This window comes from Gigantopelta aegis, chromosome 6 (genome assembly GCF_016097555.1).
Source record: "Gigantopelta aegis isolate Gae_Host chromosome 6, Gae_host_genome, whole genome shotgun sequence".
NCBI classification, from domain to species: domain Eukaryota; kingdom Metazoa; phylum Mollusca; class Gastropoda; order Neomphalida; family Peltospiridae; genus Gigantopelta; species Gigantopelta aegis.
In genome coordinates, this window is record NC_054704.1 from 69806478 (window position 1) to 69833629 (window position 27152).

Here is a 27152-nt window from a genome sequence, read left to right on the forward strand (position 1 = left end):
TCTGCAACAGCAACAGCCATCTTTGTCACAAACTTGCCATTTCACATTAGCTTTTACTGTGGGCTAAGTGTGACCCCTTCAGAGATTGTTCAATTGTTACTTCTGACATAAAAAAAAAAAAAAAAAAAGAAGTGTTTTATTTAACAATGCACTCGACACATTTTATTTTACGGTTATATGGCGTCAGACATATGGTTAAGGACCACATATTTTTTTAGAGGAAACCGGCTGTCACCACATAGGCTACTCTTTTACGACAGGCAGCAAGGGATCTTTTATTTGTGCTTCCCACAGGCAGGATAGCACAAACCATGGCCTTTGTTGAACCAGTTAGTGATCACTGGTCGGTGCAAGTGGTTTACACCTACCTATTGAGCCTTGCGGAGCACTCACTCAGGGTTTGGAGTCGGTATCTGGATTAAAAATCCTATGCCTCGACTGGGATCCGAACCGAGTACCTGCCAGCCTGTAGATCGATGGCCTAACCACTACGCCACCGAGGCCGGTCTGACATAGTTAAAAGGCACCTATTCACTGGATATTAAATAAGCTTCCATTTTGTATCATATGTATACTTCTGACTTAGTTAAAAGGCACCTATTTATTGGATATTAAATGAGCTTCCATTTGGTATCATATGTATGTCCTGCGTGAAATGATTTTCATTTGTCACGAGCTTTAATGATAATATGAAATGGTAGGAAGTTTAATGTCCTATTTGTTAACCATAATCAGTTTCAAGTTATATATCTGATTTCGTTTAGTTGACATTCCAGGTTACGTTGTAGTGCACCAATTGTTGACATCATCGTATGACATCGATGTGTTAATTACGTCTCACTTTTCATTTCTGGAGCTCATCTTTCTTATTAATTCATATACACGTTTCATGCAAGTACAAGTTGCGATGGCGGTGTGTAGCGTACGATACCTAGGTCACTACTTCCTACTTTTTACACATTACTGCACAGTAAAGGAAATCCTTGTCCGGGCCAGTTCTTACTTATCAATTCATATAGGATCACCAAGCCTTTCATGCGTGTACAACTTGGGATGGCTTTGTTTTCCATACCATAACTAAGTCACTGCAACCTATTTTTTAAATGTTGACAATGACATACTGGTATTGTAAATTTAAAAGCTTAAAGTTTGAATTGATTGAATCGAGCATTCGAAGAAATAGAACAGCCAACGGTCAATGTATTTTTCGTGCTGGGGTGTCGTTAAACATTAATTAATTAATTAATTCATTCATTCGTTCATTTGTTTCTTTGCTTGTTCATTCGTTCTTTCATTTGTTTGTTCGTTCGTTCGTTCGTTCGTTCGTTCGTTCATACAGAGAAGTAGAAGAATTGATTGAATCATTAAAAACAATGTATATGTTTCAAGCATTGTCAAACATAAATGTCCAACTACATTACCAATTTAGTAAATGTATTTCTAAAACAGTCAGTTTTTTTCTCTTATTTCTAAAACTGTCAAATCATGTGGCGCTTTGCAAGCAGAAATAACTTAGAAGTGAAAGGGTACTCATTAATATCCAACGAAACCTTTTAATTTCATACTGATTTATTTCATAATATTTGCTGATAGCACTCATGTTTTTTTCTCCAAATAAAAGGGTACTCATAAAGATCACAAAAAATTCAGAATTTCACACTGATTTATATCGTAATACTTAATGATAACACTAAAATTTGGTGTCAAGTTTATTGTATATAAATATTACAAGTTCTATCTTACTATTTACTATTGGGAATATGCAACATTTCACCAATTTCAAGAGCTGAGCCTCAAGGCTTCTGGGTCTTTTGTTTGATATCGAAACCTAAACGTTTCCTGATGTGTTGAGATTTAGGAGAAATCCCAAACCTTTTGCTTAACTTCACTACATTGTACTGGACACACCCACACCTTGAGCATTTGTCATGCCTGGCTGGTTTCATACACTTAATCACAGTCTAATAACCAAGTGCTTAACTTTGTGTACACAGGCTTTGTCATACAAGTGTCTGGGTGATTACAATGGGTTGTAAGTAAAGACACATATATACGTATATCTCTGTTCATTGTCCACGCAATATTTCGTTTTGCCATTAAAAATCAATTTGTATAGTTTGGATCAAGTTTGACAAGAATACTTGTACTAAATTAATATATGGTGTTTGTGGGGTTTTGTGTGTGTGTGTATGTGTGTGTGTGTGTTTGTGAGTGAGTGTGTGTGAATGTGTGTGTGTGTGTGTGTGTGTGTGTATGTGTGTGTGTGTGTGTATGTGTGTTTGTGTGTGTGTCTCTGCGTGTGTGTGTGTGTGTGTTTGTGTTTTGTGTGACTTAAGTATTAATTAAAGGTGCACTATCATAGTGTATATAAGTGTCTTATTTAATTCTGTTTACAAAATGAGTGCACATGTATAGTAAGTGCATCAGCTGTAACTTAGCCACAACTAACAAGTTTAAACTGTATATAATTACAAATGAATCTATCCCACACATAATTTTTTAATTCTCCTTAACATCAGAATTATAATAGCTGCCATTTTAAAGAAAACTCTTGCTTAAGATTCTTTAATAAAATGAGAAAGTAAATTAAAAAAAATCTCTATCATGTATCCATTAAAAAAGCAGATAACTAGTTCTGTATAAACAAAAATGGTTTCGAAAGATCGATATAGGTTGTATTTGATGTCTACACATTTAACATGTTTGTCACCCTTTATACATTTTTCAGTTACATGTATGTATATATATATATATATATATATATATATATATATATATAGAGGATTCGACACAATTGTTTTTTAATATGGAAAATATCAACCGAGTCTACGTTAATCAGTATTTGTCGAGGCTCTGCCGAGACAAATAATGATTAACTAGACAAGATTAATGATATTAATGATCCAGTGACGCAAGCACCTCGGGCGAGCGCTCAACAGACTGAGCTAAATCCCCCCCCCCCACCCCCCCACCCCCCCACCCCCTTATGGTTGTAATAAAATTAACAAAAATAACAAGTGGTCGGAATTTTGAACATTTGCTTTTGATTCACATACTAGTATGTACAGGATATGTCACAAGTGTTTTTAGTCCCCTACCGGTCCAACCAGAATAGACTATAGGATTCACCTCGGTCCATCTGTCTGTCTGTCTGTCCCACACATAGTTTTCTGGACTTTTTTCTTTTTTTTGTAATACCTCAAGATATGAAACTAAAATGTTGTGCATTGGTTTATCATGCACTGTTGCAGATGAACTTTGACTTTCTTGACAATCTACCAATTTGTCATAGAGTTATGACCCTTGAACTTTGGAGATATGAAAATTTGTTGGGCCCCCATGGGGAACATGTATTGCTTTAGCAGTACTCTCAAAATGCTTGTTTAATATGAAAAATATCAACCGAGTCTATATATACATGTATATATGTATTTATCTGTCTTTTTGTCGAGGCTACGCAAAAACAAATACTGATTAACTGGACATTGTGGATATTTTTAAAAACATGAGTAGTGAATTCTATTTATTCTGTAACCCTTCAAAATTTACATTTTAAATTGATATTAGTAAATCACAGTTCTAATTCACCTTTTGTGAAATATTGGACAGATGAATGGACAGACAGACAGACAGACAGACAGACAGACAGACAGACAGACAGACAGACAGACAGACACAGACAGACACAGACAGACAGACAGACAGACAGACACACAGACAGACATGAAACCTATAGCTTTCTCAGATTGGACCGGTAGGGGACTAAAAACATTTCTGACGAATCCTCTCTTTATTAAATAAGTTTTTTTATAAAATGATAAACACTATATTATTTTAGACAATTCTTTGGAAAACCGAAAAAAGATAATCCCAATCCATTAAATTAGACTGTAATAATCAATAACTTAAAGGAAACATGTCACGAGACCATATTATAGCTCATTTTAAAAGCAAAATGATATAAAAATAATATACAAATACGTTTATAACAATAAAATACGTGTAATTGTCTTAGAACGTAGAAATTACACCAATCAGTGTCAAAGTACGGTTTATGCATATTTATTGGTGAACTTTCGGAAAAAACCGGAAGTGATGTCAGTCACGCTGTACTCTTCCATTGTTTTTACCTGTTTATATATATATGGATTAAGAGGCTAACGATTTTTTCAGAGCCCAACAATGCCGTACTGCGCAGCCTTTGGGTGTAAAAATAAACAGTTTAATGGATCGGGATTATCTTTTTTCGGTTTTCCAAAGAATTGTATCCGAAGAAAGGCGTGGGTATTTTATTGCAAAAGAAAAGATTGGACACCAAGCGGTCGACCTATTTACAGCCCGAAGCCTGAAAGTAACCCAGAGACAAAAACAGAACCCGGATGTTAATATGATGTGTATACTGTTCATATTTAGCACAAAGATACACCTTTTTAAGCTTGGACAAGTACAGGTTTTGACCTCCAATACCCTCCCCCTGCACATGCACCCGATTCCTCTCTAAGATTATATGTCAAAATTACCAAATGTTAGACATCCAACAGCAGGACCGGCCTCGGTGGCGTCGTGGCAGGCCATCAGTCTACAGGCTGGTAGGTACTGGGTTCGGATCCAAACCCTGAGTGAGTGCTCCACAAGGCTCAATGGGTAGGTGTAAACCCCTTGCACCGACCAGTGATCCATAACTGGTTCAACAAAGGCCATGGTTTGTGCAAATAAAAGATCCCTTGCTGCTAATCGGAAAAGTAGCCCATGTAGTGACGACAGCGGGTTTCCTCTCAAAATCTGTGTGGTCCTTAACCATATGTCTGACGCCATATAACCGTAAATAAAATGTGTTGAGTGCATCGTTAAATAAAACCTTTCTTTCTTTTCAACAGCAGATGGAAGGAAGGATAGGATATGTTTTATTTAATGATGCACTCAACACATTTTATTTACTGTTGTATGGCGTCGGATGATTATTAAATCAGTATGCTCTAACTTTGATGTCATTAACCCCCCCCCCCCCCCCACACACCAACTTTACCCTTTCCAAACCAAATAATATTTATTTGAATTTGTCGATTTTAACACGTAAAATTAAGAAGTGAAAACGTTCATTGTCTACTTTAGTAAATTTTATTTAAAAAAATATATACATGATTAATGTGTTACAAGTATAAAAATTAAACTTTGAAAGTTCTACTAACACTTTATAAAATATTAATTCTGAAATAGGAAGGTACGATTGTCGATAATACATTGTCAAGATCAAACCGGTTTTAACGAAAGACTCTAGTACCGTATCCTCAACCGAACGTTCTTTGTACAGTGCAAAATTTCTCTTTTAATTTTTTGAGACGAAACCTACAATTTGAAATTGGCAAATGCACATATTAACTGAAACTGACAACAGGCTGTCGTTTGTGCTTTGCCGAGCTATGGCGGCACAGGCGACGAATCAAGCATATACTTTTGACAATCTCCATTCATAGCGAACACACACAAGTTTTTTTAAAAGTGCATTTGAGCTTGTATTTCATATTTGTACATGATGTTATAATATGGTAAAACCAGAGAATGTAACTTTAACATCCGGGTTAAGTTTTTGTCTGGGTTACTTTCGGGCTCCGGGCTGTAAATAGGTCGACCGGTCTGATGGTCTGGTCTGGCACCATCGGTTTCTCCACCCTCCGGCTCGCTATCCGTTTCTTCTCCAGTATCACTGTTGTAAGTAAATATGTGTCTTTCTTCATTTACCAACGGCTCAAATTGATGCTGGAAAACGTTTTACGAATGAACACTCATTTTTTTTTTGGTAAGCTTTGCAAGTCATAGATTCTTTGTGAGTGGTACCGACTAATGCTTAAGTGTAAGGCTTCAGATCAAGCGATGCGTGACTGATGTCACGGACCACATGATCGACCTACTCATTAAAGATCGGCAATTTCCGGTAAGAGCTCGTATCTGCGTTTTTGACGGAGCAATTTTAAGTAATTAATTTTAGTGTTTTAAAAAATAAATTTAGGTGATTCAATTTATAATTTATTTTACATGGTTGGTGCCAAATATAGGCCACGTGGCATATTTCCTTTAAGTTTGTATGCACTGTGTGTAATACACCTGGTGGTATCAGTAATGATAAATAAACTGACCTCAATATAGTTTGATGACACTGTTAGGCACTAAGATTGCCAGTATGAGTTGCAGCATGCCATAAAATTAAGTACATTTTAGTATTTCGAGAATGTCAGCAATTAAAAAAAACCCACAAAAAATTAATACTAACTTTAATATATTGGACATTATTTAATACCAGTTACATTTTAACAAAGAAAAAATATAAAATAACAACATCTATTAAATAACTTTTTTTTAAAATGTGTTTTTTGTGGGGGAATAAAATGATAAATGATAATATTATGTTGATTTTGTTCACTGGCCTATAGCCTCTGATGTATACCAACAGCGTAGTTCCGGTCCAACACACACACACACACCGAGACTATAGGATATATATTCATGGGCCTGTACATGCTGGAAAGAGAACGACTTTGCCTGTGTACCGAACAGCAGCTGACAGTTGGCTAGCAGTTTGTGTGGTACTGGGTTACATCACTGAAGCATGCATACCTCAGCACACCGCTGTTGTATACTGGCGGCCCAACCCACTTTCCGACTGGGTTCAAGCCAGGTCATTGTGGCGATATAAACAAACAACAACCAATGGCAGTGCCTCACTGGCTGGGCTCCTCTCTTAGCAGGGCTTGGGGATGTGAGGTGTAATGGCTTTCCGCCAGCTCGGCTCCACTCCCTGCCACTCCCAGCTGTCAGGTCATATTCATTACTGCCGGTCATAGTCCTATACGTACCTACATACACACACACACACACACACACACACCAGTCTGGCAGTTTCCAGTCCAGCAGTACGTACTTCGATCAGCGGTCGTCTCTCAACGCGTGAAATATCACTGATATGTTGACGGTCCGATACCAAGACTTGTTCACACTCGGGACTTACTATTATGGGTTGACACAACTCTCTCAGTCTGTTCGTCCGTCTGTACTTGCAGAGGTAACTTATATCAATTTTTCTGTTCGGGTTGTAAGAACATATTGTGAATGTCCCACATTTATAAATATAGATATTTATCGGTCCATGTGTGGAGATAGGAGATAGGCAGGGAGTGGGAAGAACCTGTACTTGGAGATTACATTGTAACATGTATTTTGTTATACCAACATTTTAAAAGTTATGTACATCAATGTCCTACATATTTTTGTACATGTCTGGAGATGAGAGGGGTGTGGATAATTTGTTATAAAATTGTTATAGTGTATATTTATTTTGTACTTATGTATATATATATATACATGTATATCAATTTTTCATACATGTATACATGTCTATAGATATGGTGTACAAATTTGTTTTAAGACAGTAACTTCCCACCCACCCCTTTCATTATTTTATACAGCATTTCATGAATATTCATATGTCCTGAAATTGGAAGAGAGTGAAAGTATACGTTAAGACTTTACTTATAAAACACACTATTCTTAATCTCTATAATAAATAGAGGTTATTACCAGAGTGTTTTTCGGTATCGTCAGTATCATATATTAGGAATAAAAATTGTATTATGCGAACCTCTGACGAGCATAATACATTATGTTTATTCCTAATATAAGATATTGACGATACGAAATACACGAGGGTAATAATCTCTTTATCATATAAGCTCAAGCTTAATGCAACATGTTTTTGTAAACTGTACATGCAACTAATTCCAGTCCGCCATTACTAGATATTCAAATGACGTAAGAATATGTGGCGCGGTGTATTTTTGAATGGAAATGACGTCAAACTCGAATGACGTCATTTTGGATGTCCTTACATCAAAATAAAGTTATGCCTAACGTTTTTTGTTTTCCGAACGCTGGACAGCTTTCAGTGTCAAATTGCCATTGAAATGTTTTTATTTGATGACTATGAATGCATACGTCAATCATGGAGTGTCACCCAAGTACGTTTGCTTAAATGTCGATAAACCTAGTGCCGAGACCTCGACTAATTTACATCTAATTTGCAAAGTTATCAAATTCTTAAAGTATGTGATCTGAAAAATATCACATACTTTGATTGTACTGAAAGGGAAAGTGTAAGATATTATATGATAAATATGTATATATGCTTTATAGTTAATCCGACATCTATTTTTTTTTCATGTGTGCTTAGAGTGGACATCCTCACAATATAACTTATAAAGCTTACAAATATCAATATAAATCCTATCAATTATAGATTTGTTTAATTGAAAAGACGTTTCCACACATTGAAGCGGGCTGACTTACTTTACCTAATTCATTTTATTCTTCTGTTTGACGGGGAGGAGATGTATTATGTGTTGAATTCTAAACAGCCCAGCAGCTTATCTGATGAGCAAATAGTCTGGTAATAAAGAGAAATGTGTTACTGTAACGGGACATCTTTCATGATGTTTTCTCCCTGGTGGGTGAATAGCTGTGTATGAAAGTGTTTTATATTCATTCGCTGGATACTTGTGTACCCAGCTCTCTGTGTGGATGTAAACACCGATGTGACATTGGGGATACATAAATTGGTTGGGAGTGGCTGGCCCAGATGTTCTTGATAAACTCTGCCCTGCCTGCCTTCCAGTGGCCTGCTGCTTTGCATTGTTTATTGAAGAAATACTCGAAATTAGTGGAAAAGCGAGTGACACTAATATAATAAATATTAAACTCTTTTTTTTTTTGGTATTGTAAATCTTTGTTGCTTAAGAAGTGTTCCACCTATTTATATATACATTTTTCCATTAGTAGCAAGGGATCTTTTATATGTGTAATTATGAGGTAGAGGTTGATGGAACGTAGATGTAATGGGTTGTTTTTCATGAATATAACTAAAAGATGAGATTGATAAAAGTAAATCTAATGGGTTGTTTTCCCTATACATTGACATGGGTGTAATTGGGAGATGAGGTTGATAAACAGTAAATCTAATGGGTTTTTTTTTCTTCTACATGTTAACATGGGTGAGGTTGATAAAAGTCAATCTAATGGGTTGTTTGATCTAGATATATTGACATGGTTGTAAATGGGAGATGAAGTTGATAAAGTAAATCTAGTGGGTTGTTTTTCCTATGCATGGACATGATTGTAATTGGGAGGAGGAATTGATAAAAGAAAATCAGATGAGTTGTTTTTTCTGACGTGGGTGTAAATGGGAAGTGGAGTTGATAAAAGTAAATCAGATGGGTTTTTTTCTCTCTATATGTTATCATGGGTGTAATTCGGAGGTGAGGATGATAAATGTAACTCTAATAGGTTGTTTGACCTATACAATGACATGGGTGTAATTGGGAAGTGAAGTTGATAAAAGTAAATCTAATGGGTTGTTTGATCTATACAATGACATGGGTGTAATTGGGAAGTGAAGTTGATAAAAGTAAATCTAATGGGTTGTTTGACCTATACAGTGACATGGGTGTAATTGGGAAGTGAAGTTGATAAAAGTAAATCTAATGGGTTGTTTGATCTATACAATGACATGGGTGTAATTGGGAAGTGAAGTTGATAAAAGTAAATCTAATGGGTTGTTTGACCTATACAATGACATGGGTGTAATTGGGAAGTGAAGTTGATAAAAGTAAATCTAATGGGTTGTTTGACCTATACAATGACATGGGTGTAATTGGGAAGTGAAGTTGATAAAAGTATATCTGACAGTTTGTTTTCCCTATGCATTGACATGGTTGTAATTTGGAAGTGAAGTTGAAAAAAGAAAATATTATCCCTATACATGTATTGACATGGTTGTAAATTGGAGATGAAGTTGATAAAAGTAAATCTAATGGTTGTAAATGGGAGATGAAGTTGATAAAAGTAAATCTAATGGTTGTAAATGGGAGATGAAGTTGATAAAAGTAAATCTAATGGTTGTAAATGGGAGACGAAGTTGATAAAAGTAAATCTAATGGTTGTAAATTGGAGATGAAGTTGATAAAAGTAGATCTAATGGTTGTAAATGGGAGACGAAGTTGATAAAAGTAAATCTAATGGTTGTAAATTGGAGATGAAGTTGATAAAAGTAAATCTAATGGTTGTAAATTGGAGACGAAGTTGATAAAAGTAAATCTAATGGTTGTAAATTGGAGATGAAGTTGATAAAAGTAAATCTAATGGTTGTAAATGGGAGACGAAGTTGATAAAAGTAAATCTAATGGTTGTAAATTGGAGATGAAGTTGATAAAAGTAGATCTAATGGTTGTAAATGGGAGATGAAGTTGATAAAAGTAGATCTAATGGTTGTAAATGGGAGATGAAGTTGATAAAAGTAGATCTAATGGTTGTAAATGGGAGATGAAGTTGATAAAAGTAAATCTAATGGTTGTAAATGGGAGATGAAGTTGATAAAAGTAAATTTAATGGGTTGTCTCACCCACACACTAACATAAATATAATTTTAGAATTGAAAATGTGCGTGACCCATTTATCGGTTACGCAGAAATAAATCCAGTTAACCCATTTCCTTGTTGCATAACCCATTATATTCAGGTAAATGGTGATCTAAATTTCGCATGCATAAAAAATAGGTAATGCAAAATTAGATTCGCGGGAGCAACGCGCGAACGAAACATTCGTTCTCGCAATTTTCGGACGTCTGATGTTCAACTTGTTTTTTCTCTACCCTAACGAAATGATTTGTTTTTTGCAGCATTGCCGAACGTTAACCGACATGACCGAAGATTCTCAGCCAGCAACCTCCAATCACTCGGGCACTGACTTTCACAACAGCTCGTTTCCTAGTGACGCTGACAACACCTCCTGCAGTAGTAGCAGCAGTCCACGCTGCCTTTCTCCGGGCAACTACCACCAGCATGTGGAATATACTCCCCGTCATGACACTCTCATCGATCAGTTACCAGAGGACAACGAAAACAATGATGATGATTTTGATGCCAATGCCGCCGCCGATGACAACAACAGTATTAACATGTTAAACACCGACTCTAACCCTCACAGACTCTGCTCAGATTCTAAGGTTTCCTTGATAAAACTAAGTCAGATACGATCAGCATTTGCGAACCGTGAGCCGCACCCTAGTTCACCAGGAACGATCGCACAGATGTTTGCCCTGAAAAAACGCTTGAAGGCGGAAGCGATGAATGGTGCGTTTGTTCACCTCGGTGTCGAGGGGGACCAGAACTCTGCTGCCATGAGCTGTGCATCCTCCTCGGACCGCGTGTTCTCCTCTGTGATGTCCATCAAGCAGGAGCCCATGGAGGAGGAAGTCTCCGAGAAACGCTCACTGGCCTCACACAAGGACGGAAAGGTTGGCATTTGTTCTTCTCTACTTTGTAGTCTCACTCAATCTATCCGTGAAGCAGGTAAGAATGGAAAGGTTGGCATTTGTTCTTCTCTACTTTGTAGTTTCACTCAATCTGTAGGTGAATCAGGTAAGAATAGAAAGGTTGGCATTTGTTCTTCTCTACTTTGTAGTGTCACTCAATCTATCCGTGAAGCAGGTAAGAATGGAAAGGTTGGCATTTGTTCTTCTCTACTTTGTAGTGTCACTCAATCTATCCGTGAAGCAGGTAAGAATGGAAAGGTTGGCATTTGTTCTTCTCTACTTTGTAGTCTCACTCATTTTCGTACTTATATATATCCAATTAAGGTTCAAGCACACTGTTCTGGGCACACACCTCAGCTATCTGGGCTGTCTGTCCAGGACAGTGAGTTAGTTGTTAATTGCTAGTGGTTAGTGAGAAAGAAGAGGGTGTAGTGGCCTTACACCTACCCACTGAGTCGTTAAAACTCGCTCTGGGTGGGAGCCAGTACTGGGCTGCGAACCCTGTACCTACCAGCCTTATGACCGATGGCTTAACCATGACACCACAGAGGCTGGTTAAAGGGAGCTATCACTCTTGCTCCCCTGTAGTTTTTAGCTCCCCTTAGCATATGAATTTATATATGGTATCAATATGGTAATATCTGAAAGGGACAAACCCTAGTTTTTAAGCACTATGGCATATTTTTTCACTATTAGAGCCGTTTTTGATAACTGAAATCAGCCATTACAATGTTTTTATTGTTTAGATTAACCATTTCCGTACATTCAAAGTGTTTTTGGTCATCCTGGTGTTTTTAATATCACAAAATGCATTTCTCATATTTTTAAAAATACACGTGCATCTGAGAAGTAACAGTTATGGAGTCGAGTTTTAGTCTATTTTTAGAGGGTATTTCACCATTTCAAAGTCACAGACTCATGTTTCACTCAATTGTAACTTTATAAAAATGTGTTACAGGTTTGTAGATTAACTAAACTTAGTGTGCATCTTCATGGGCTGAAACTAGGGTCTGTCCCTTTAAATCCCTGTTGACGATTATCATCAGTGGCTATGTTACACCTTTGTGCACTGTCCTACAAACAGGATATCACATTACCATGGCTTTTGTTGTATCGGTAACAGAACACCGGTTGAAATGGGGATAAATTCAAATAGGTCTATCCATTGAGATGAATTGACCCAATGATCCACTGCACCTTAGTTGAGCATTCTCTTACATTTCATTTTACCTATAGTTCAAGGTTATTAGATGTCTGGCACTGCATGCAGCCATGTGCAAAAAAACCAGGCATATACATGAATACTGAACTACAAAAGATATGAAAGCATTAATTTAATTTTAAAATTTTAAAATTTTTAAATCTCATTTTATTTCGTTTGACTCCCATTACATTTTGTGTCTATTAAAATGATCCATGTCTTGTGAACATTTTAACTAGTCTATTTAACAAATTGAATGTAACATAAAAAAATAAAAAATATTTCTTTCTTTTGTGGTTCAGTATAGATTTTAGTTGTGTTATGTAAATCGGGACACTGTGTGGGTGTGGTATGTAGGCATATGAATCTTATGTATATCAGTATATGTGATCAGATAGCCAGCCCAGTGTCAAGACAGTCTATGAACTTCTTGTTTTTGTCTGTAGTTCTGCTTGAATTGTTGTCGGTTTACATCCTGGAAGTGTCTTTGAAATGAATAATGTAGATTGGTGGGCTGAAGTAAACTCGCTGATTTCGTTAGCCGTCTTTAATGGCAGACATATTGTTTGCGAATGAAAGGGATCAGTCAGGTCTGCCAGTGGGGACACACATCAGACCCGGAGGAAATACCTCCTGGGTTCGCAGTATTCATATTTAAACACCCACATGCTGTGACACACATGTGTGTATGTACCTCATAAACATGTAGAGACCGATGATCCAGGTATCATGATTATCAGTTGGGAAACGTCAGCTAATTTATAAACATTATACATCTCCTAGAGGGCAGTATTAAACAGTGCTTTAAAGCGAATTCAGCAGTGCCACTTGACCGATAATTTAAAAAAAGAAGTTTTCACACTTGCCCTCGCCCCTTGCCACATCACTACTGACTTTCAGAATGACCTTCATATGGAGGGTTGTAACAGAAGCAGTTATTTATAATGTTTCACACTTGCATGATTTGTCCATCAGAGCATGGTGGTGGAGAATGGTGGAAATATTATTATAGATTCACTCATTTTGTTGTTGTTCATTGAAGTAGTTAGCTGTGTGTTCCTGCCATATATTTATATATATAATATTTCTCCCATCCCTAGCCATGCAAGACAGACCCATTCCAAGACGTCAACACATGCAGAATAAATCTGTCTTGCATGGGCTACGACGTCATTGAATTTATTGGCCTCAGTGGCGTCATGGTTAGGCCATCGGTCAACAGGCTAGTAGGTACTGGGTTCGGATCCCAGTCGAGACATGGGATTTTTAATCCAGATACCGACTCCAAACCCTGAGTGAGTGCTCCGCAAGGCTCAATGGGTAGGTGTAAACCACTTGCACCGACCAGTGATCCATAACTGGTTCAAAAAAGGCCATGGTTTGTGCTATCCTGTCTGTGGGAAGCGCAAATAAAATATCCCTTGCTGCTAATTGGAAAGAGTAGTCCATGAAGTGGCGACAGCGGGTTTCCTGTCAAAATCTGTGTGGTCCGTAACCATATGTTTGACGCCATATAACTGTAAATAAAATGTGTTGAGTGCGTCGTTAAATAAAACATTTCTTTCTTTCATTGAATTTAACATGGGGAGTATTACAGCATTGGTAATATATGACATCATATCAATGCAAGTTGATTAATTTTAGATTGATGTTTAAACAGTTATTAAACCTTCATTATAAAAGCTATCTTGTTAATTTTTAGTGTTAAATTATATTTAACACATGAAACAGACATGGCAAATATGATAGTGTAGTTTATTTATGATAAAATGGTCAAATAAAGAAGTTACTTTTCCAGCCATCTTTGTTTGTTCGTGTAAAATAAGCAAGCCTCGTCCCAGGTCGAAAATTCCACCACCTCAGGAATACTTTTTTTTTTATCCCACATGACCACATATGATAGAGTTTTTTACACCATTATGTATCGTAATTCAAATAGTTTACAAGTTTAGGTAGAGTTATTGGGTTAGAACATATAAGCTATAAAGAATAGGTACATGAGTTTATCTTATCTTATGAGTGCAAGTTGTGTAAGAATAAAGTATATCACAAAATTTAAAATAATCCATATTTTTCTACATTTGCAGATTTTAGTGCTACCCAAAACCGGTTTAAATACCTTTTCTCTTTGATAAAAATTTCAGTTATTTAATCCCATATTTTTTAAGATACTGAAAAATAAGATACTGCAAAAATTGACAATGTTTTGTCAGTGTAATTTTGCTTTTTGTGTCAAGTAAGCCAGTTGTTTCACTACAAAACAAGGGGTGGGATGTAGCTCAGTGATAAAAGAAAGAAAGAAAGACATGTTTTATTTAATGACGCACTCAACACATTTTATTTACGGTTATATGGCGTCAGACATATGGTTAAGGACTACACAGATATTGAGAGAGGAAACTGCTACTCTTTTCGATTAGCAGCAAGGATCTTTTATATGCACCATCCCAAAGACAGGATAGTACATACCACGGCCTTTGATATACCAGTCATGGTGCACTGGCTGGAACGAGAAATAGCCCCATGGGCCCACCGACGGGAATCGATCCCACAACGACTGCGCATCGAGCGAGCGATGTACTGCTGCGCTATTTCCCGCCCCCTCAGTGATAAAGTGCCTCCCCTAATATGCTGTCAGTCTAAGATCGAGCGAGCGCTGTACTGCTGCGCTATTTCCCGCCCCCTCAGTGATAAAGTGCCTCCCCTAATATGCTGTCAGTCTAAGATCGATCCAAGTCTGTGGGCCCCTTGGGCTATATCTTATTCCAGCTAATATTCAATAACTGGTGTATGCACTATCCTGTCTGTGGGATGGCCCCTTTCTATTAATAAAAAAGAATAGTTCATGGAGTGGCAGCAGCAGGTTTCCTCTCTAATTATCTTTGTCATCCTTAACCATATGTCTGGCGCCATATAACCGTAAATAAAATGTGTTGAGTGCATCATTAGATCAAACCTTTCTTTCTTTCTTCTGAAAATTATTCAGTAGGGATAATCCTGTGAATTATTCCCCCAGTATGGTAATTTTTCAAGTGATGGCAATTATCGTTTTTAAAATTTGAAGAAATTATATCAAGTTGGTCAGTTACTTCATTATCAAAAGAAGATGTCTGCCCTCTGAACAGTTAAACGGGTTATTTTGGATAATATTTGTCAGCAGCTGTCGGTTACAAAATGTTTTAAATGGCCACCATACATGTTTCATACTATTTATCTATTAAAAGCCATTTGGTTTCAGAACCTTTGTTAGAGGTAAGTTTATTTTGTTTAACGACACCACTAGAGCACATTGATTTGTTAATCATCAGCTATTGGATGTCAGACAATGGTAATTTTAACATAATCTTAGAGAGGAAACCCGCTATATTTTTCCGTTAGTAGCAAGGGATCTTTTATATGCACCATCCCACAGACAGGATAGCATATACCACGGCCTTTGATATACCAGTTTTGATGCACTGGCTAGAACGAGAAATAGCCCAATGGGCCCACTGACTGGGATCGATTGTAAACCGACCATGCATCAAGCGAGTCTTTGTTAAAAAATCACAATATAAATGAAAACACTAATAATAATCTGGTTCACTGAAAAAAAAAAAGAGCAACAAAAAACAAACAAAAAAATCCCCCACCTCCCCCAAACCCCCCCCCCCCAAAAAAAAACCCTGAACAACAACAACAACAAAAACCCCGCAAAAAACCCCAAACTATTATGGGCTTGACATGTCTAGTTTGAGCTAAATATCTTATACAAAATTATTCTAAATTTCCCAGTACTATGAACATCAAAAGTCAGATGTTAGAAATAAAATAATTTTAAAAAACCAATTCTGAACAGATGGCACACAAGACATTTGAATTAAAAGTGTTATAATGTAATTAATAAAATATTTGTTCTTCTTCCTTTGGAATATACATAAACCTACATCTATGGATTTCAATGGCTACATCTTTAAACAGGTGACTGTGTCAAATATTGATATTTGAGTTGCCCGAAGGAATATATATCTACTATTTATTCAACAACAGGTTCTATACCTGCCCGAAGACATATATCTACCATGTAACAGGTTTTCTTTGCCCACACTTTGTATGTACTTTTTTTTCGCCGTGTTATATGGGAAGTATTTACCCACTTCCCAGCCCACTCGTTGATGGCTATTCAGAGGAAGGCCTTCTCAATGGGGGACATCTTCCCCAAGAGGAAGACCGTGTTGACTCGGCACGGCGCGCCACACCGTTACTTCTCTCATTAGATATTTGAAATTTGTCCTCTCCGTGATGATGTTCCACGCATCTCGTCCATCGGCCAATTGGAAAGCCGCTGCCTCGTCTAAAGTTTACCTAGCTTTGAGCTTAATGGTGGGCCTGGCTTCGGCAGAGCAAATTTGGCTAGGCTCTCTGAACACACCTTTGTTGTGTATGTAAAAGGTGTGGTCTGCGCTGGTGCTGCCACCTAGCATCGGTGTCGGGAGAGCTTCATTCAGGATGCATATGTCAAATGTTCCGTCGGCGGAATTTGGCTGGCTCTGCTGGGAACATCAGCCGACTCACGTAAGGCCTGAGATTTAGTATTTTGGCATGCTCCGTATATTGTTTTTGTTTGCTATTTGTTCAGCAATACTTTCCGCATGTGTGTGTGTTTGTATGTATGTATATATATATATATATATATATATATATATATATATATATATATATATATATATATATATATATATATATATATATATATATATATATATATATACACTTATGCATCCGTTTATGCATGTACATAGCTTCACGTCTTTATCGGAGTTTTAACTGAATTTTATCACAGAGGTTTTTATTTTAGGTCTTAATTTATGATTTTTTTTTTTTTTTTTAAATTAAAGTAAAAAACAAACAAAATCATTTATTTTAAGTACTATATTTAACTAAAACATAATTTTATCTGTACAAAAAGTGGTTGCTTTGTACTGGTATAATTAAAGTGTTTTGAGATAACAGTAACCCTTGTGCAGTTTAATGAAGGTAAGGAAGGAAATGTTTTATTTAACGACACACTCAACACATCTTATTTACAGTTATATGGCGTCGGTTGTGCATTCGAAGACACCAGACACCAATTAAATTTCCATTGTTGACACTTTTTACATTTGTAATTAAACTGATACAAACAAGACATTAACCTCACTGTCGCTGTCAGTACGTGTATACTGAAAGAACGAAATAAGAGAACACTTAGTGTTGAAGACCAAATTTCTCAGTCATGTTAGCAATGTAATGTCTGTACAAAGTAGAAAGACGTAATTTGGGACTGAATGTCAGTGATACGAGATTGAATGTCAGTAACACCAGTAACACAGTTACCTTCCTGACACCATGGATGAGGGGTTTGATTGCAGTCTGTCTTTCCTGTTAGTGTTGGTGTGATCCCTTACAGTATTTATTAACACCAGTGACACTGTTACCTTCCTGACTCCATGGATGACGGGTTTGATTGCAGTCTGTCTTTCGTGTTAGTGTTGGTGTGATCCCTTACCATCAGTGGAGAAAATTTGTATTACCTTGTATTTAATCTACCTTCAATACTTGTTGTCACATGACATTTAAGAAATTTTATTAGCTAATTTTGTTTTCTTTAAAAATTGTATTTGCATTTTTATTAGGTTCTTTCTTCTGTAGGGGATGAGTTTGGTGTTTCTGGACAAACCCCCTTTTGGCAATAAAATTAAAAACGAAAAATTGTTACAGTTCATTGCCTTGAATAAATTAAATACATGTATTACAAAATATATAAGTTCATAATAAAAATGAGCCACTTTAAAATATTTTAAACAAGATGCATAATAATTTAGAAATAGAAATTTTACAAAACTGAGCATAAAGAAATGTTGAATTCTGCATAACTATGTTTATATTTAATTTAAATTAACCTTTGAATTTAAAAAGAAAAAAAGATAATTTTGTTAATAGTTTTCATATAACTTATAATAAGATATTTGGGCTTACTGTAATATAAAAATATATATTGTAAGTTTGGCACATTTTTCTGTTAAATATTTTTAAACATGGCTTTTTGGCCATTTTGTAGGCATTATCTGTTATTGATTGGAACGCACCTCATTAATAAACTCTTCCTATACTTCTACTACATGTATGCATGTATAGTTCAGGACCATACCTAGTCTATAAATGTATGGGGTACTGGTAGTACAAAAAGAATCAGGGCACAGTAAAGTACAGTCTTCTCCCCACACAGACAAAACTAGATTTTTGAAACTTAAAAAATGTCGCTTTTTCTTGTAAATTGCTGGGGGTGCAACTGCCACCCCAGGGCTAGCTCTGGCACCTGCCAAATTCGCCAGTTAGGAATTTGAAAAATAATTGGCAAATTTTATTTTCATTTGGCAAAACAATTTCATGTAATAATTGACATTTTGTTAAAAAATTACTGGATTTCTGCAATTTTTGAAGTTTAATAGACAATTTGGAAAATATTCTGCTCAACCCAGAGCTAGCCCTGCACCCCATTCCACGAAGCGATCTTAGCACTAAGATCACCTTAATGCATAAGGTAGCTGTGCAATTAAGATGATCTTAGGGTTAAGACTGCTTTGTGGAACAGGGCCCTGGCATTTGGTGGTATATGTATACACCTTGTACCTATCCAATGAACCATTAAAACTCACACTGAATGGGAGTCGATGCTGAGATGTGAACCCAATACCTAACAGGCGTATTAAAGCTGGTGGCTTAACCACTACAGCACCGAGGCCCGTTTTAAATCTTCACTATACAGTTTAGTTCAGTGTTTTAAATAACCATCAGTTTGTGCATTAAGGAGATAAGCTTCTTACAAAACGTGCTCTTGTACAATACCCGCGTAAACCGTCGCGTGCCAGTGCTGTTACTGTCGATGTTTGACTGGTGTACATTTTCAGGTAGTCCTGTTACCTGTCACTCCCAATCACTGTGTACACATATTTTTCCTCTCTCACAGACATCAGCCTGATGTATTGTATCACTGTTTGCCCGCGTGTCATCTTCAATACCTTTACACTCATATAAAAATTATGGTTGATCGGCAGTTTGATACTTTCCATTGTAGTAGTGTTATTTTTCACAGTATTTATTAATAGGTGTCAGTGACAAAGTAACAACAAACCATAAATGTATTGACACAGTTGACAAATAAAAACAAATATGGAATAGGCTGGACAGATTGTGACATATGGATACTTAGATTTCATTTGACTATACAGATAGAAAGAAATGTTTTATTTAAAGATGCACTCAACACATTGTATTTACGGTTATATGGCGTCAGACATATGGTTAAGGACCACACAGATATTCAGAGGAAACCCGCTGTTGCCATTTCATGGGCTACTCTTTTCGATTAGCAGCAAGGAATCTTTTATATGCACCATCCCACAGACAGGGTAGTACATACCACGTTCTTTGATATACCAGTCGTGGTGCACTGGCTGGAATGAGAAATAGCCCAATGGGCCCACCGACGAGGATCGATCCCACACCGACCGTGCTGTACCACTGGGCTACATCTCATCCCTATATAAATAGAGAATACTACATGATCGACTGTTATATACCATTTATCTTACAATGAGTTATTTAAGAATTGTATATAATGTTATATTTGTTACATATCCTCAACAGAGTGCTAGAAGTGCACATTCCCCACCACCCCTGGATTTCAGAGTGTTCCCCAAAAATCAAGTTTTTGTGGAATTTATTTTAATTTTAAAGCTGCACACCCTAGTTCCATCCAGCGAAAATAAATTATAATTTGGTTAATCTACAAACCTGTAAAACACTTAGATTACATTTTTATCAAATGGAGTGAAAAAGCAGGTTTTATATCGATAAATACCATGGGAATCCCCATGTCCCAATTGCTTGAAATAATTTTGAAAGTTAGTATTCTGATGTCACCGGTAGAAGCACAACAATGCCTACGTCACGACAAATTTCACAGACTTGGGGTGCGTTCGTTTCACCTCTCCTGGACATGTTCCAACTGTTCTGTCCTGGTTGTATCCCCTCTCCAGATATCGTAAGACTTAGCAAAATTATTGGTTTTAAGGGTTTGTAACGTTTTGTATTGAGACACTTACTTGTCTGAACTTTATTGTTACTGAAAATGTTCACGAACTGTGAAGAAAAATCTCACAAATGGCCAACAACAAATCGGATGTTGATTGCGCGAACCGTGCATGAGAAAACAAACCGAACCAAAATGATAACGGTCACGTGATATACCAACGTCTGTGACATTAAAAATAGATTGGACCTCGCTTGCTTAACGTTTTTTTCTTGACAACACGTCTTGTGAAAAAATGCAAAAATGCATTTTGTGGTTTTACAAACATCAGGATTACCAAAAAGCACTTCAGGTGAATGGAAATGTGTATTCTAAATAATAAAATGTAAGTAAAGTGCAATTTTATTTGTGAAAAATGGGGTTTAATAGCGAAAAACAACGCCATAATGGTTAACAAATAAATGTAACTAGGGTGTGTTCCTTTAAAAGGGGTCAACTTGGTGTTTCAGGGAAAACTTGCCATATGTATATAAGTTTCTAGAGGGGTTAGGGTCATACTACCCATTAAAGTGTATTTAAAAAACATAATATTTGCTGTGAATGTGTGTGGGGGTAACCTACTGGTTACATATACAGTTGCATAGGAATGTGCCAAAAAGTGTGTGGGGGAGCATCACTGCTGCTACTGGATCAAGAAAAGTGTGTGTGTGTGGGGGAGGGGGGGCACATGCCTCCCTCCCCCCACCCCTGCTTCCTACGCCAGTGTTATATCAGAATTATCTTTCTGATACAATGACAATGTATATTACTGAAATATATTTTACACTGATGGACAGTAAATGTAAAGTTTATGAATATTCCTGTGTTTGTTTTCACAGCCGATTCAGACAGAGCCAGTTGACCTGTCCATCAACAAGCGTCCATTAGGACCTGACGATGTGCTGGACATTCACCAAGGCTTGGACCTTCGGGTTGGGCGAAAAGGTAAATATTTATTTTCTTAAACTTGTTTCTTTTACATTATTTTCAAAAAGTAGTCAACAGCATTTAAGAGCCATCTCCATTGAAGAGCCACCTCCTGAAGCCACATCTATTATGCAGCCCTGCACCACATATTGAAGCAGCTACATGTACCTCCTAATAAACAACCACCTCCATTAAGCAGCTACTTTCAATAACCAGCCACCTCCTAATAAGCAACCACCTCCTTTAAACAGCTACTTTCAACAGGCAGCCACCTCCATTAAGCAGCTACCTTCCTTAAGCAACCACCTCCTTTAAACAGCTACTTTCAATAGGCGGCCACCTCCATTAAGCATGCAGCTACCTTCTATTAAGCAACCACGTCCTTTAAACAGCTACTTTCAATAAGCAGTCTCCTCCATTTTGTAACTAATTGTCATTAATCAATCATCTTCATTAAGCAGCTATCTTCATTAAGAAGCCATATTCATTAAGCAGTCACCTTCCTTAAGCAGCCACCTTCGTTATGCAACCATCTTCATTAAGCAATCATGTTCATTAAGCAGCTTCTTCAATAAGCAATCTCCTTGATCATGCAGCCAGCTGCTTTAGACTTACACTGTATTACTTTTTCAGATTGTCTCATATAACAAAAAAAAAGAAAGAAATGTTTTATTTAATGACGCACTCAACACATTTTATTTACGGTTATATGGCGTCACACATGGTTAAGAACCACACAGATATTGAGAGAGGAAACCCGCTGTCACCACTTCACAGGCTACCCTTTTCGATTAGCAGTAAGGACCTTTTATGTGCACCATCCCACAGACAGGGTAGTACATACCACAGCCTTTGATATACCAGTTGTGGTGCACTGGCTGGAACGAGAAATAGCCCAATGGGCCCACCGACGGGGATCGATCGCAGACCGACCGCGTATCGAGCGAGTGCTGTACCACTGGGCTACGTCCCGCCCTATATAACGAGTACAGATATAGACCTACTTCAGCGGCCATCCATATTGTGAGATCGACTACATGTACACCTTTTGTAAACTTGTTAGATGATCCAGATACCATAGGTTTTTCTTTAGTCACACCGGCCTCGGTGGTGTCGTGGTTAAGTCATCGGACATAAGGCTGGTAGGTACAGGGTTCGCCGCCAGGTACCAGCTCCCACCCAGAGCAAGTTTTAGCGACTCATTAGGTAGGTGTATGTAAGACCACTACACCCTCTTCTCTCTCACTAACCACTTACCACTAACCCACTGTCCTGGACAGACAGCCCAGATAGCTGAGGTTTGTGCCCAGGACAGCGTGCTTGAACCTTAATTGGATATAAGCACGAAAATAAGTTGAAATGAAATGAAATAACTTTAGCCAGAGGGCTGGAGAAATGTAAGATAGTCGACAGTCTAGTATCATGTGTTGGCATTTAAACTGTTGGCCCCCCAGACGAAAGTAACGTGTTTTCATTCATGTAGTCCGATACATGTATGTATCGTGTCTGTGACGTACTAACAGATAACAGATACTGCTCTGAAGTGTTTTAGTTCAACAATACATTTCGCCATATTGATTTGTACTTTAAAAAAACAAAAAAACTTGCTCCTGTTTGACTTTTGTGATGTGTATCAGGTTCAGTTATTCTATACTTTGACATCTGATGAATGATGGTGGTCGTTATGGCGGAGAATGTCAAAATGTGGATTTTTACTGAAAAGAAGTAAAATATGGTTAACATTCACAAATTGTATAAAATTGTATAATTGTGTAGCACAGTGAATCAATTTCATGCTAATTTGTGACAATTATACACCATTAAATTCACAAATTTGTTTTAGAACAATTCTTGTAATTACAACAATGTAATTAATTTATTTCAAAATACACATCAATCAGTTTTTTTCTATAATGACATCTCATTTTTCATAGTTATGTCATCTTATCGAAGGATGACATTCACATTTTTAGTGACATCACAACTGATGAGAATTGATAAAATTATATACCTTGTAACAACAGAAAGTTTGTAATTAGTTAAAGATATGAGAATGCAAACACATGGATATTTACCTATTTAAAGGTACAGGCCCTAGTTTTTTAACACCAAGATATATTTTTCACTATTAAAGCCGTTCATAATCACTGAAATCAAACATTACTTATATTTTATTGTTTCGATAATCTATTTCTGTACAACCGAAGTGTTTCTGGTCATCCTGGTGTTTCTAACATCACAAAATGTATTGATCATATTTTTAAAAATGCACATGCGTCGGAGAAATAACGGTTGTGGAGTCGCGTTTTATAGTCTATTTTTAGGGGTATTTTAACATCACAGACTCTTGTTTCACTGTTGTATCCAAATTTGTTACAGGTTTGTAAATTAACACAACTTAGTATCCATTTTTACTGATTGAAATTAGGGTCTAGGTGAAAAAATATGCCTTAGTGTTTAAAAACTAGGGTCTTATCCTTTAAGATATTGTCATGTTTAGAATATCAGTGTCTATATAAACATGGTATTTGTTATCATCCCATAAGGACAGTATGCTTCAACCTTCATTGGGTATAAGCAAAAAAAAAAAGTGGAAATGAAATGAAATGTTGTCATCCTAATATTCGTGGTAGCCCCAAAATTGATTTTACCTTCTAATAATTTTGTATATATGAACAAATATTGTATAATTAGTACAAAGTAAAATTAAAAATGACTGCTACAGACATTAGCACACAACTGCAGACACATTGGATAATCAGAGTTTTCAGCCAGAGAATAATCTGAGGGTATGTAACAAAAACAAAACAGATCATAAGTGCTCCTACTAGTTGGTTATGGGTTTGAATGTTTTAAAACTGGACACTGCATTTCTTGTGCTTTGACAAATTTTAAAGGACAGTTCTCTTAGTAACATCTATCTGGAAGTTATAAAAATATGTCCATTAATTTCCAAGATTTTAGGGTACATAATTTACTCTCGGTACCCGCTGACAAAAAAACCTTGGATATACAGACACTGGTATTCCAAACAAGAAAATGTATTTCTTATGTTATTTTACTCATCAAAAAAGCTCTGTAATGCTAGTCTCAAACTACCAACTGTCACAACAGAGTTGGCCAACTCGATCTCCCGACTTCTACGATTGTCCAGTTTGAGCACTTTTACAACTTGATTCTCATCGAATGCAACTCCTATGATCTATTATTATTAATTGTTCATCTAAGCACATCAGTCGTAAGTCGGGAGTGGGGGAAATTACAACGTAACTGTTGAGTTGGCCAAGTCCATTGTGAGTGACAGTTGATAGTCTAAGCCCAGCATTAGTGGAAAATATCTTACAATGGCTGCAAACTCAGGACAGTCCCTTTAAAATGTGCTGTGTTGTTGTTGAACAGACTTTCCTTTCCGTTTGTGTTTATATCACAGAACTGTTGTTTTCAGATGATGACCACCCGAATGTAACAGTAGATTCTGTAAACAAGATCGGCTCCGCAGCTCTTTTATCACTGAGGAGAATAAAGGAAGCATCAGAGTAAGTAGAGTCAAATCTAGTTACAATAAACTTCTTCTTTTTTTTTTAAATGTAGAACCAGTCAAGTCATGTTCCTTTTTATATAAATCAATGTGCTTTAGTGGTGTCGTTAAACAAAAACAAACTTTGTTCCTTTTTTACTTTTTACCATTAGGCAACCCCTGTAATTAAAAAAATGTCCTCGGCAAAGAAGCTTTCCACCATTAGTACAAAAGAACCATTTTGTCATGTTCCTTTTTACTTCCCACCATTAGTACAAGAGAACCATTCTGTCATGTTCCTTTTTTACTTTACACCATTTATACAAAAGAACCATTCTTTCAAGTTTCTTTTTTACTTCCCACCGTAAGTGCAAGAGAACCATTCTGTCATGTCCCTTTTTACTTCCCATCATTAGTGCAAGAGAACCATTCTGTCATGCCCCTTTTTACTTTAAACCATTAGTACAAGAGAACCATTCTGTCAGGTTTCTTTTTTACTTCCCACCATTAGTACAAGAGATCCATTCTGTCGGGTTTCTTTTTTACTTTCCACCATTAGTACAAGAGAACCATTCTGTCATGTTTCTTTTTTACTTCCCACCATTAGTGCAAGAGAACCATTCTGTCATGTTTCTTTTTTACTTCCCACCATTAGTGCAAGAGAACCATTCTGTCATGTTTCTTTTTACTTTACACCATTAGTACAAGAGATCCATTCTGTAATGTCCCTTTTTACTTTCCACCATTAGTACAAGAGCTGTCATGTTCCTTTTTACTTCCCACACTTAGTACAAAAGAACTAACACAAAACTTGTCTACTGGCATTGGGGTTATAATGGGGTAAGCCATTACACTGTCCTGAACATATACAGCCCAGATAGTTGGTGTGTGACAAGATGGCATGCATGAACCTTAATTGGATTTAAGCACAATACTTAAATTAAACTGAAATAAAGTGAAATTTTCTGGTATCTTAAGCTATATCTGTTTGATTAATCAACAAGTCATTGGCATGACAATACTTAATCCAAAAACAATCCACAGTAAACTGTAAGCATCAAGAAAAGAAAAGAAAGAGAAAAAAAACTGTTGCTTACTCATCAGGTAAAAAAACAAAAAACCCCAGTAGCTTACTCATCAAGAAGAAACTTGCCTGGGAGGTTACAGGTGACATGATCTTGTTTATGACATCACAGACATAAACTTTTATGACAGTACAAGGAATTCAATCTGCATAATTCTGAGACCTGACACTTTATTTGTATAACATCAGACAGGTATCCATTTTATGCTGCTGTAAGTTAGCTCTCGTGAGACTCGTATCACCTTTGTACTCAGTTTGTTTTAAAGGTGCTTGTTGGGGTTATAGTGATGATTCACTTTCTTACTTTACACCTTGACATGATTGTATACATAGCAAGGTATTAAGATATTGTTTTTCAAGTAAATAGGTCAGCAAATTAGACAGGTTTGTTTGTTAGGTAAAACTCGGCTTCTTGTGACAGTGCTGTAGATGAAGTATTTATTGTTCGTATAACAAGTTATCACATTTTTATTGCCTTATGTTTTACAACTCATCACCATATATAACATCTATATACATTTATTTACAAACTAATGGAGAGAATTAAGGGTTTTCTTTGGTTGGTTGATTATTTATTTGCTTTTTTTATTTTTTTCACACACAAAATAAATAATGACATTAAATATAACGTAAATAAATGTAGACTAGAGCTTTATTAAATGAGATTATTTCTTTAAATTATTTGCTTGAATTAAATATTTTCCCCAGGTGTTTTTTTTTTTTTTAGCTCTTCTGTATTTTCAGTTTTTAAAAGTTGAATTTTCTTAAAAGCACCAGATCATCTATTATGTTATACTTTAAAGGGATATTCCTGAGTTTGCTGCAAGTTTTAAGATATTATCGACTAACAGAGACTTTATAATGATTGTAATTATATATCAAATATATTTTTTGCATAAAATATTAGGGTCTGTATATTAAACATATTTCTGATCATTCTGACATTTGTACTAGGTTAAATTTCACTTTATTTCC

General features: G+C 36.4%; 1 protein-coding gene across 4 annotated transcripts in view; it reads left to right on the forward strand.

Annotated features, from left to right (window-relative positions):
- The window catches only part of LOC121375299 (Krueppel-like factor 4), a 65313-nt gene that overhangs the window by 29996 nt on the left and 8165 nt on the right, over positions 1-27152 (forward strand). For 3 of the 4 annotated variants that reach the window (XM_041502679.1, XM_041502682.1, XM_041502681.1), the window contains 3 exons: positions 10721-11338; positions 21489-21594; positions 25022-25112. In XM_041502679.1, the coding sequence (XP_041358613.1) occupies positions 10721-11338; positions 21489-21594; positions 25022-25112 (815 nt within the window). Of the gene's footprint in view, positions 1-6560; positions 7058-10720; positions 11339-21488; positions 21595-25021; positions 25113-27152 lie in introns of those variants that run through there. The other variant, XM_041502680.1, reaches the window with a different exon arrangement.